At 41.9% G+C, this 12,729-nt stretch overlaps 1 protein-coding gene across 1 annotated transcript in view; it reads left to right on the top strand.

Moving 5' to 3' along the window:
• Nucleotides 1–897: 897 nt before the first annotated feature.
• Nucleotides 898–12,729, top strand: part of PCDH10 (protocadherin 10) — a 40,886-nt gene continuing 29,054 nt past the window's right edge. The window contains exons 1-3 of the mRNA XM_069558654.1: nt 898–3,657; nt 5,281–5,339; nt 5,889–5,995. Coding sequence (XP_069414755.1) covers nt 1,030–3,657; nt 5,281–5,339; nt 5,889–5,995 — 2,794 coding nt within the window. The 5' untranslated portion in view covers nt 898–1,029. The remainder of the gene's footprint in view (nt 3,658–5,280; nt 5,340–5,888; nt 5,996–12,729) is intronic.

The following is a 12,729-nucleotide window of genomic DNA, read 5'->3' as shown; positions in this document are numbered from 1 at the left end:
ACTCACCCAGGCAGCCCAGGCGCGGGTTCCATCCCGCCCGGCCCGGTTACTGCGTGACGCGCCTTCCTGACGGCCGGTTTGTCCAATTAGCTCTGACTCGGTGGGTGGTGCTCCTCGGCGATTGGTTGGCAGAATGAGGGCGCTGCGCAAAAACAGAGAAGCGGAGCGCTCGGAGCTCAGAAACTGCCAGCCGAGATCGCAGGCTTAGGGCTGAGGCAGGAGGAGGAGGGAAGAACTGAAAAGCAGAGAGACAGGTTAGAGGAAAGAAGAGGCTTGGGAAGGAAACAGCAAAAAAGAAACTGCTCCTCACAGTTACTGAGAGGCAAAAGACGGTGGAGATGAGGACAGAGAGAGGCAAGACTCTGACAGCCAAAACAGACAAGTAGAGCGAAAGAGGAAAAAATGGCAAGAACATCCATCCGGAGAAATGAAGAGAATGAAAGTTTTATGCTGCAGAGCCATTCTATGCTTTTCCGGCACAAAATTCCCTCGCTGTTTTTAAGCCCTTTTGCATTTGCCAGTCGTTGACAGTAAGAGGCATGTTCAGCGGTGCCAACAGCATCTCCTCTTCCTTCTCCTCTTCCTCTTCATCTTCCTCCTCCTCCTTCTCCTTTTCCTCCTCCTTCTTCTCCTCCCATCAGCGAGAAGACAAACCGAGGACAGTCTTGAAATACCGAAATTTCCTCCTTGGGATTTGCCAGCGCCGCGTTGCGCCAAGACTGTCGGAATAAAGGACGCTGACTATTGTATTGTTATTTTATTAATTGGTCAGTAGGAAGATTACAGATGAGGAAAGGGGACGCCTGTCACCCTTCCTGCTCTAAGATTAAATAATGAGGTTGAATTGGGGGAAACCCTAAAATGAAGCAAAAGAAATAAGATTTGTAAGGACAGAAAGCCACAGGAGCCCCCCCACATAGCGCACTTTTATTTGTATTTTTTGAGATTTTTTTTTTTTTTTTCGTGGTGGTGGGGGAGGTGATTGGGTGGCTGACTGGCTGCGGGAAGCTGCTTCCTTTCCCTTTGGAGATGATTGTGCTATTATTCTTTGCCTTGCTCTGGATGGTGGAAGGAGTCTTTTCCCAGCTTCACTACACGGTGCAAGAAGAGCAGGAACATGGCACTTTCGTGGGGAATATCGCTGAAGATCTGGGCTTGGACATTACAAAACTTTCGGCTCGCGGCTTTCAAACGGCGCCCAACTCTCGGACCCCTTACTTGGACCTCAACCTGGAGACCGGGGTGTTGTACGTGAATGAGAAGATTGACCGCGAGCAAATCTGCAAGCAGAGCCCATCCTGCGTCCTGCACCTGGAGGTCTTCTTGGAGAACCCCTTGGAGCTGTTCCGGGTGGAGATCGAGGTGCTGGACATCAACGACAATCCCCCCTCCTTCCCGGAGCCGGACTTGACCGTAGAGATCTCTGAGAGCGCCACGCCGGGCACCCGCTTCCCCTTGGAGAGCGCATTCGACCCAGACGTGGGTACCAACTCCTTGCGCGACTACGAGATCACCCCCAACAGCTACTTCTCCCTGGACGTGCAGACCCAGGGGGATGGCAACCGATTCGCCGAGCTGGTGCTGGAGAAGCCTCTGGACCGAGAGCAGCAAGCGGTGCACCGCTACGTGCTGACCGCGGTGGACGGGGGAGGAGGGGGAGGCGGAGAAGGAGGAGGAGGCGGCGGCGGGGGAGGGGGCCTGCTCCCCCAGCAGCAGCGCACCGGCACGGCCCTACTCACCATCCGAGTGCTGGACTCCAACGACAATGTGCCCGCCTTCGACCAACCCGTCTACACTGTGTCCCTGCCAGAGAACTCGCCGCCTGGTACGCTCGTGATCCAGCTTAACGCCACAGACCCAGATGAGGGCCAGAATGGAGAGGTCGTGTACTCCTTCAGCAGCCACATTTCGCCCCGGGCACGCGAGCTGTTCGGACTCTCCCCTCGCACCGGCCGGCTGGAGGTGAGCGGCGAGCTGGACTACGAAGAGAGCCCGGTGTACCAAGTGTACGTTCAAGCCAAGGACCTGGGCCCCAACGCCGTGCCTGCGCACTGCAAGGTGATAGTGAGGGTGCTTGATGCCAATGACAACGCGCCGGAGATCAGCTTCAGCACCGTGAAGGAGGCGGTGAGCGAGGGCGCGGCGCCCGGCACGGTGGTGGCCTTGTTCAGCGTAACCGACCGCGACTCAGAGGAGAATGGGCAGGTGCAGTGCGAGCTGCTGGGGGATGTGCCGTTCCGCCTCAAGTCTTCCTTCAAGAACTACTATACCATCGTGACCGAGGCCCCTCTGGACCGAGAGGCGGGGGACTCCTACACCCTGACCGTGGTGGCTCGCGACCGGGGCGAGCCTGCACTCTCCACCAGTAAGTCCATCCAGGTGCAAGTGTCAGATGTGAACGACAACGCACCGCGCTTCAGCCAGCCGGTCTACGACGTGTATGTGACCGAAAACAACGTGCCAGGCGCCTACATCTACGCGGTGAGCGCCACAGACCGTGATGAGGGCGCCAACGCCCAGCTAGCCTACTCTATCCTGGAGTGCCAGATCCAGGGCATGAGCGTCTTCACTTACGTGTCCATCAACTCCGAGAACGGCTACCTGTACGCCCTGCGCTCCTTTGACTATGAACAGCTCAAGGACTTCAGCTTCCAAGTGGAAGCGCGGGACGCCGGTAGCCCCCAGGCGCTGGCTGGCAACGCCACGGTCAACATCCTCATCGTGGATCAGAACGACAACGCTCCTGCCATCGTAGCCCCCCTTCCGGGGCGCAACGGGACTCCGGCGCGCGAGGTGCTGCCCCGCTCGGCTGAGCCCGGTTACCTGCTGACCCGCGTGGCCGCGGTGGACGCAGATGACGGCGAGAACGCCCGGCTCACCTACAGCATTGTGAGGGGTAACGAAATGAACTTCTTCCGCATGGACTGGCGCACCGGGGAGCTCCGTACAGCGCGCCGGGTGCCAGCCAAGCGCGACCCCCAGCGGCCTTACGAACTGGTGATCGAGGTGCGCGACCACGGGCAACCTCCCCTGTCCTCCACCGCCACCTTGGTGGTGCAGCTGGTGGATGGCGCTGTCGAGCCCCAGGGCGGGGGCGGGGGCGGGGGCGGGGGGTCAGGAGAGCACCAGCGCCCCAGCCGCTCCGGCGGCGGGGAGACGTCGCTGGACCTCACCCTTATCCTCATCATCGCGCTGGGCTCGGTATCCTTCATCTTCCTTCTGGCCATGATCGTGCTTGCCGTGCGTTGCCAGAAAGAGAAAAAGCTGAATATCTACACGTGTCTGGCCAGCGACTGCTGCCTATGCTGCTGCTGTGGCAGCGGGGGGTCGACCTGCTGTGGCCGCCAAGCCCGGGCGCGCAAGAAGAAACTCAGCAAGTCAGACATCATGCTGGTTCAAAGCTCCAACGTACCCAGTAATCCGGCCCAGGTGCCGGTGGAGGAGTCCGGGGGCTTTGGCTCCCATCACCACAACCAGAATTACTGCTACCAGGTCTGCCTGACTCCCGAGTCCGCCAAAACCGACCTGATGTTCCTTAAGCCCTGCAGCCCATCGCGGAGTACGGACACTGAGCACAACCCCTGCGGGGCCATCGTCACCGGTTACACAGACCAGCAGCCCGACATCATCTCCAACGGAAGCATTTTGTCCAACGAGGTAAGGCTGAAGCGAAAGGACCACCATCTCTCATCTCCTCCATCCGAAAGCCTCCTCTAGCCCGGCCCTTGTATCTCTGGTGCACTGTGTATTTATTTTTAGGATATTAGTTTATTTGTATCTTTGTGGGGGCAGGAATGGAAAGCCGCCTCTCCCACCCTTTCCTGTGTAACTTAAACTTCGTGTTGTCCCTAATTTTCTGCGCTCCACCCTTCCACATTTATTTTCATCCCCCTTCTCTGGTGCTTTGCCACCTTGGACCCTTCTTCTTCCCTCTGGCATCTTTCCTTTAAAATCCTAGTCCCCTCACCCCACCCTACCCCACCCCAGTCCTTTCCCTTCTTAGAAAGCTGGAGGTAAAGGAGAAAGTGCCCGAGGGGAGAGGGAAATGCAGGGAGGGACCTTCTGGCACTGGCAAAGGTCTTTTTTTCTCTTTGCATTTGTCCCAAGCATAATAAAGTTAATTGTTTAGCTTTATTTATCGATGCCTTCAGTCGCGTGTAAAAAGTAAGCTATAGATTGTTTAACTTTGCACAGTTGTCTAAACTCGAATGCATGTTTTAGTGAATGAGTTATCAGATCCTTGTTCTCTGAACTCGGGTTGCAAAAAAAAGCCTTCAGTTCTACTCTGGACAACATTTACAGACGTTTTCTTGAAGCCCAACGCCCACACAGTGTGAATTTGAATGAAGTTGCTTTGGCACAAACCCCTGTAAGCGTAAACTGACGGAAAGGCTTCAACAGTTCTTGTCTTACATATTCCTTTTAGCTAATAATCACCTTCTTGCCATCGTTTTTGATGAATCACTGCTGTTGGCTTTCTTTATCAAAGAATTTGGCTTGTCAATTCCGATTTCCTTTTTTAAGATGGAGAAGTGGCAAAGTTGAAAGGAGGGAGGGAGAGGGAGAACAGAGTTGATTTCTGTAAAAGAAAGTTTGGACCGGAAAAGGTGTGTGTGGGGTGGTGGAGGCGGGGAGGAGAATGCAGAGTGTGTTCTAAGGGGGAAAGAATTGGGGCCAGAAGGGAAGCGGGTATTATGAACTCCTTTTTTGGCAGGTTATTTTATTTATTTTGAGTCTTAGATATTATTCATTGACTTTCATGAATACTTGTACAGCTCATTTGTATCTTAAGCACATTTTGAAAATAAACAACAAAATAATTCCATAAAATATCCAACCTTTTGCTTATTGAGCGTGCTGTTTTTCTTGTGTCAACCAGTATGCACCTAAACACTTTTTTAGGCCACTGGAAGAAAGACTGCAGCGTATATCTAGGTTGACTCTATTGGAGACAATAGTTTATGAGGGCCAGCTATGAGGTTATTAGCATTCTCTCCTTAAAACACACAGACACACACATACACACACACTTAAAATTGGCCTTTATTTGTGTATTTTTTTAACCTTTACTGAAAATCTACATATGCAAAATCTGCATATCTTCTTGCCTTCACTAGCACTAGTCTTTATAAAAACTAGTCTGAAGTCTTAGAACAGCTTAGAAATTCCTTAAAAATGTACACAATTACTTAACCTACAAATAGTTCCTAGCCTCAAAATCAGACTGTTAGTTAAACCCATAGCCTTCAAATGCTCTTGATTTATTTATTTTTTTTCTAGACTAAACACCAGCGAGCAGAGCTCAGCTATCTAGTTGACAGACCTCGCCGAGTTAACAGGTATGGACTCCTTTTTTTTTTCCTAGCTTGGTATATAGACAAATTACGACCTACTAAAAGTAGGAATTAGGTATCTTATTCAATATAAAAATAGAAAATGATAAAATATTTCCAATTAGGACAGGACATAAATATTGATTATATTAGGTTTTCTAGACAATAAATTAAAAAATATTGGTGTGTCTCTTTTATATACAACCACTGAGTATATTTGAATATTTTGTCAGTTTACACTCCTACACTGCTTCTGATAATCTTTCTAACTATTCCAGACATATACATATATATCTGTCCTATGAAAATGATATAAGCATATGCTTAGCTCCAATCATAGAATAATGATTGAACTTTACATGCCGTAAGGGCTCAAACTGACTGCTGATGCTCAGTGTTGGAGAGTTAGGCTTCAGGTTTTAAAAACTAGCTTTAAGCAGAAATCAAGAGCTATAAGCATCTGCAGCACCATAGGTGACCATGTGGTGGCAGAAGAATGTTTTCTGTGTTTCTTCAATCTTTTTTATTCTAATATTCACATTTTTGTACTTCTAGTTCTGCATTCCAGGAAGCCGACATAGTAAGCTCTAAGGACAGTGGTCATGGAGACAGTGAACAGGGAGATAGTGATCATGACGCCACCAACCGCGGCCAGTCAGCTGGTAAGTGTGATTAAAGGGCGATGCTGACTTTTATAGTGGATTTTTTAAAAATAAATCCTGAGAGCACGAAGTTTTAGGTAGTTTTTAGTGTTAGTAAACCTACAGAAAACTGGTGTCATCCTATGTTGACAGTTGTATACTCAAAGGGACTTGTAATACAGTCTAGTGTTCCTTTAGAGAATGAAAGTTAGAAATTCATTGTGGAATACATGAGATCACGAAACTTTTCTTTTTTATGTCATGTTCTTTCCGGGAATTATATTGCATACAAAGGACATAGATTTCTTACCTGGTCCAGTCCCCAGTCTTCAGTCAATTAAGCTATTATTACACTTGCTTATGGATGAAATAACAGAAGATGGATGAAATTGGTTGACCTGCACAAGGTCACAAGAGGATAAGTGGATGACTGGGAACCAAAATCCAAATTTTCTCATTTCCAGAGCAATGCATTTTACATATCACTGAATATTGAATGAGAGAAGGAATGGTGATTAAAAGTCATGAATAGATTGAAAGCAGGATTTCCAAAGCTGGATTCTTAGGCTTTGAGACATTAGTAAACATTTGATAATGTACATTTTCTGAAGCATTCCTCATATTTTCAACAGGATCCATGTTCAAAAGTTGATCTCTGGGTGTATTTGCATGTAAAGCTTGAAGGTATTCCCTGATGGGATTTACAATGTGATACATATTTTTTTACTTTGTTTTACTTTATTTTACTTTACTTTTTTCCTGTATACATGTCCCCTTTAAGTTTTATAGATCCTGATAACTCTAGTTACTAATAATTAAAGAAGTCACTGAAAAGAAATAAAATATGTACCTTAAAATAATGAGAACAATTTCACAAGGTTTGGATTTTCTTTCTACTTTGCATTTCAACGATGAAGGATGCTTTTTGAATTTTTTTTTAAACTTTTTCTCTTTCAACTGAGTTTTGTGTTTATCTGACACATATAGCAATGCAAAGGCAAGCTGACTTGTGTCACTTCTAAAAAACGCCCATCTGTTTGGAGGTTCAACTTCATTCACTTGAGCTTTTAAGGTTTGTTTTGGTTAGTGATTAAGCCAAAGGGAGATGAGGTTCTCATTTTCAAGGTAACATTGATCCTCGAGAGCACCCGTCCTTTAACACACTCCATGGACCTCTGCAAGGTGTTGAGGCAGTGTGTCAAAGGGCAGTACCCGCCCCACCGTCGCCTGGCAGCCATGGTGGCTGCAGGCCTCTCTCTTGGCTCATGTGTGGTGTGTCTGAGGCTGCCTTGGCCTTGGGAAACGCAGGCAGGAGGAGGGGGAGAAAAGACTGCTCAAGGGTCTCTTTATATTGCTGCAAGTCATTAATATGCAGGCCTAATGAGACTTGAGAACTGCCAAGAATCCCCGGAGGTCCCTGCCCCTTGCGGGCCTTCACGCTAAGTGAACAGAGCATCTATTTAGTGTCTGGGAACCTGACAACAAACCAGATCTTGCCAGAAGTTTATATTTGAGTACAAAGTCCCTTTCATTTTTGGCCTATATATGACATATGATTTATTGTTATCTTTTAAAAGGTGTACGTTTGGAATTGCTCATTCCTATTCTTTTTTCAGTTTCTTATTTCATAGTCAGCCTTTTAAAGCTTTTGAAACAAAATGTTTAACATTAAAAAAAAAAAAAAAAAAGAAAATTCCCCGCTGCATGTTTCCTTGTGGGTGTATTTTATTCCTTTCCCACTCCCCCTTCCTTCTTTTTTTTTTTTTTTTCTGTAGCACTCCAGTCTCAATGAACATTTCAATTAGTTTAGTTCCTCAGACATAATGAGCCATAATAACTTAACTGAAGAAAGAGAAAGAAATAAACATCTGCAAAAAGTGCTAAATTTGGAAGATGGATGGGAATATGTTCTTATCAATGTGCCTTCCCAGCGGCTCTTTTATTTCCCAAGCACTCAATGTTGCCATTTTGGTAGCATTACTTACAAATTATTTGAGATGTCAAAACATTTGAAAATGTTAAGTGCTAAATTGTGTTTGGAAAACATGTTTAAAAGCAGGGTAGTTTTCATTTTTCTTATTAAAATGGCAAATTCTTTTTTTCTGTCTTTAGGTTTTTAACATGTGAGAATAGTACAGAGTTAACAATCTGTGGATCTATTTCATTAGCATTTATAGGGTTGCCACAACATACTGGGCATAGTGATAGCTGTTTTTGAATTGTATTAACACACTTGTATTAAGAAATAATTACACATTTGTGTGCTGAATTGCAGTCAGATTTAATACATCTAGTTTCATTGTTAAAATGATTCTGCATTGTTTACCTTTTAAAATATAAAACCCTAAATGCAGAGAATTAAGATGCCTTTACTTAATGACTTTTTTCCAGTCCATTCTTTGTTGTGTACTATAAACTTCACACCAAGTAGCTAGAGTTAATTTCCTAAAAGTTAAGCCTATCTCAGGCAAACAGTTACATCTGCTTTATTTCCTTGTACAACCAGCTATTGATGATCTTCCAATTTCGCAATATTTAGAGAATATTCTTCATTACACATCTGTTTCCAGGGTTAGGATATGAAAAACTTTTGAGCTAATAAGCAAATCCCACTCAACTTTAGGTTTTAAAGGAGAAAGTTAGACTATCATGGAAAAACAACACTGAAAAGACACGAATTCTGAATTCTCTAGCTTAAACCTCATTTCATGTTACATAGTATACACTGTTTAGCTTAGTTCTTCACCTGTTTAAGCTTCCCAAGTCTTTATTTATTCCCACTTTCATTTTCCGTGTTAACATTAATTTGTATTTATTTATTTGGATATGGCTTCCGTTTATTCTTCTATGAACAGTTTTCTTTTTTGTTCTTTCTCCCTCTGCCCCACTTGCTTTTCTCCTCTCTAAGCCATTTGCAGTCACCAATTTTGTTCATAGAAGGGCTTTAAACACGGAGGCAGCTGCACAGAGAATCACATAAGCTTTTTCAGTTTTCCACTGCACCTGGCTCCATGTGTGGAATTCTTCGACTTGACCACTGGTCTGTGGCACTTTCTTTCTATAGCCTTGTCAAGGTGCTTTCCGTTTTTTTCAGTGCACTATTGATGTATCGGTTAGGTATGGCAGAAGTCCAAGGAGATGTGGTAAATGCTTGCATAAACCATCACAAGGGGAGAAACTGATTAATCACAGCTTAAATAGCCAAAAAAAAAAAAAAAGAAAAGAAAAAAAGCCAAAGTGAACTTAAAACTAGTATATGTTCAATTTTATAATACCATTAGATTAAAAGATAGATTTTTTTTGTCTGATTTAAATACTGATACAACATTTTTAGCTGTATAGTCTTAAACATTTTAGTATTATTGGAGGTAGATTTAAGGAGATCTGTTTAGCTGTAAGTAGTTGTTTCCCCTCGCCCACTTATTAAGTACTTACAATGTGCACACTAAGATTAAATTTGAATTTCTTTTTAATAATTGACCTTGTTAAAATGTATATTGAAAAAAACCCTCATAAGTTAATGTTACTTGTTATAGTTTACCTGAAAATTTTCAAATTTCTCTTCTAAATTTTTATTTTATTTAAAAGGCATGTTAGCTTCTAAAAGTGTTTATTTCTTAACTAATTATTATGAGACTTGTACATGACACATGGTCAAAACTTGACTATAAATTTAAAAAGTGATTTATATTGTCAGTGTCTTCATACTAGTAGAAAAACATATATCATGAAATAAATTAAGCCATTGTACTACTACTGCAATATCAATAAGAATTTTCGGCCTATCATAAAGTTAAAAGTTTCCCTTTCTCAACTCCAATAAGAATTTAGATATTGGCAGTTAGCTTCTGGCTTTATAAATAAGGTGAATTTATACCATAGTCTGAATAAGCAAAAGCTTTTTGCTCAGGTTTCTGGTGAAAATATGAGCTACAACTAGGTAATGCAGAGACATTTACAATTGAAAAAGATATAAGACAAATATTAACGTAAAATGAAGAAAAATATAAACATATTGAAATATGTTAGATAGAAAATTTTGATGTGCATGTTTTGATTTTTACATAGATGAATTATGTTGTAAAATCTCTGTTCCCGAACCAAACCAAAAACTACAGAAATTTTGGTGATTATTTTTAATATCTCTAATTTCTCCAGTGTTAAATAATTAAAAGAAGATTTACAATTTCATCAAAAATATGTGTGTTGATTTTTTAAACTAATTTATCATATTTGGGGAAAAATACATTTTTTGAAGGCTTGTTACATGAGAAAGGTCCATGTAATTTTATTGTATTGAATTCATCAGGAAACAGAACAAATTGACTATAATTACATTTTTTAAATCACAGTTTGTTCTCAGTGGTAATATCAAGGGATCAAGTTACTTGCTAGTATAAAAATATGTAATTTAAAATTTGTCTAAATATATCTCTATATAACAGGCAGTCTATCACTTCAGCTGTCGTGCCATGTAGAACAGACCATTTCCAAGAAGTGGAAAAAAATAAATTGCAAATAAAATCTGTATGTTGAAATGTTTCTTTAGGAATGACCAAAACTTCATAACTCAGGTGTGGCCTGTAGTTTTCTGCTATACAAGTCTCACAGGTTCTAAAATAAGGACATTTGAATGAGAAAAATAAATGGTGTTGAAGTTATTTTCTCTTGGGCCTTCAACCTGAGATGTTAAAAATTTCCAAAAGCAGTGTGAAAGATAACGCATTTTTAAATGTCCCATGTACTGAAATACTTGGCATTCCGGTCCTTTGTGCAGGCATTGACCACCACAAAACTTAAACATGCCTCTGCTTGTCTGGTCATTAAAATAGTATACTTAATGGGGTCTGCTGCTGCTGCTGCTTCTGCTAAGTCGCTTCAGTGGTGTCCGACTCTGTGCGACCCCATAGACGGGGGCCCACTGTCTCTGGGATTCTCCAGGCAAGACACTGGAGTGGGTTGCCATTTCCTTCTCCAATGCATGAACTAGTGATATATGAAAAAAGATAAAGTCATTTTCATCTTTCAGTGGCTCCCTAAGGTGAGGCCAGGTAATGGGCACAATTTATTTGGTTCTCAAACTATACATTTGAGACGAAAAAAAAAAATTTTTTTTCAATGAATATTTCTAAAACTTATTTGAAATTTACTGATATACATTTTATGTGATTAAAAAAATTGTTTCTACATCTGATATTTTCCTCATGAGAAATTAGTACACTTGTTTTATTGGTAAAACGTGTGAAACATATTCATGCACAAAGTGTGCCATCTTCCATCTCCTTGTAGTTACATAAAGCTGTGTTATCACTATGGGGATCCCACTTTAAAAGGAGTAGCTCATAAATTTATGAGGAACATTATGTACAAGTGTTGTTCCCCTTTCAGGCAGGTAACACTATTTATCCAAGAGAAAACTTTATCATATTTCTCACTTTTCTTGTTATGCACATGATAATTTTTTTGTACAGGTTTCAAGTCAGAGAACTTTATTTCATCATCTAAGGGAATTTTAACTAGCGTCTAATAAGGCAAAGAGGCAGAAAACCATACACTTCAAGAGAAGAAATTTAGCACAATTGAATATCAACTAGCCATGAAAACAAGTTCTAATAAAAGTACCTTCTAACATCTCATAAAAGTACCTTCAAATATCTTAAAGATAATGCAGAGACTAGATCATTAAAACTTTTCTGTGTGATTATCATATTCAGAATTATAAGAATCCTTGGGTACAGTGCTCAAAAAGATGTGAAATACTATTAATGGTCTCATGAGGTGTATTTGAAAGGGTTTTATTAGTTATGTGATGAAAAATTGTATTAATTCCAAATTTTGCATTAGTACGCATCTTTATCAGGATCTGGTAATATAATTCTATCTTAATATTTGAATTTTTCCATCAACTTCAAATTTAATATGATATAAATTTATTTTTAAAATGATTGCCCATAATTGACTTTTAATGGTACCTCTATCTATCAAAAAGACCTTTTCTTCCTTATCAGACTATAAATAGGGAGTGTTTAGAGTACAGTGAATCAAAATACAGATCTCTCTGATTCTATAGCTTCTAGTTACCTGCTGTGTCAGTGTGCATCAGGGATATTCTTCTTCCCTTCCTCTTTTTTTTTTTTTTTCTTCTAATACTTATCTCCTTATAGGAATAAGATAGCTTAACTTCCCTGGTGTCTAGAAAATAGTTGACCTGTTTTACTTGCTGATCTTAGTCTGATTCCTTATCCCAGCTTCAACTCACGTTTATGTTCCTCAATAATGCACTGATCAGTAATTTAGTTCTGGGTTTATGCATGACAATTATCAATATATTATTATAATCGAAGTCAGATTTAGCATTATACATGCTGCCGCTGCTGCTGTTTAGTCGCTAAATCATGTCAGATTCAGTGTGACCTCGTGCACTGTAGCCTGCCAGGCTCCTCTGCCCATAGGATTTCCCAGGCAAGAAAGCTGGAATGAGTTGCCACTTGCTTCTCCAGTAGATCTCAGTGCAAGGATCAAACTCCCCTCTCTTGCATCTCCTGCTTGGCAGGCAGATTCTTTACCAATAAGCCACCTGGAAAGCCCCAGCATTATACACAGTTTAATTTAAAATTTAAAAAGTCATTATAATGTGAGATTAATATATGATAAGAAGTTTGGTGTTATATCTTTAAACAATTTACATAATTAATTGTTTTAAACTCCAGAATACTCGAGGATAATCTGGGGGCTTAGTAATTATGCAAAAATTA

Source organism: Ovis canadensis, chromosome 17, assembly GCF_042477335.2.
Source record: "Ovis canadensis isolate MfBH-ARS-UI-01 breed Bighorn chromosome 17, ARS-UI_OviCan_v2, whole genome shotgun sequence".
NCBI classification, from domain to species: Eukaryota; Metazoa; Chordata; class Mammalia; order Artiodactyla; family Bovidae; genus Ovis; species Ovis canadensis.
Note: the sequence above shows the minus strand (reverse complement) of the source record. Positions and strands in the feature narration are given on the sequence as shown.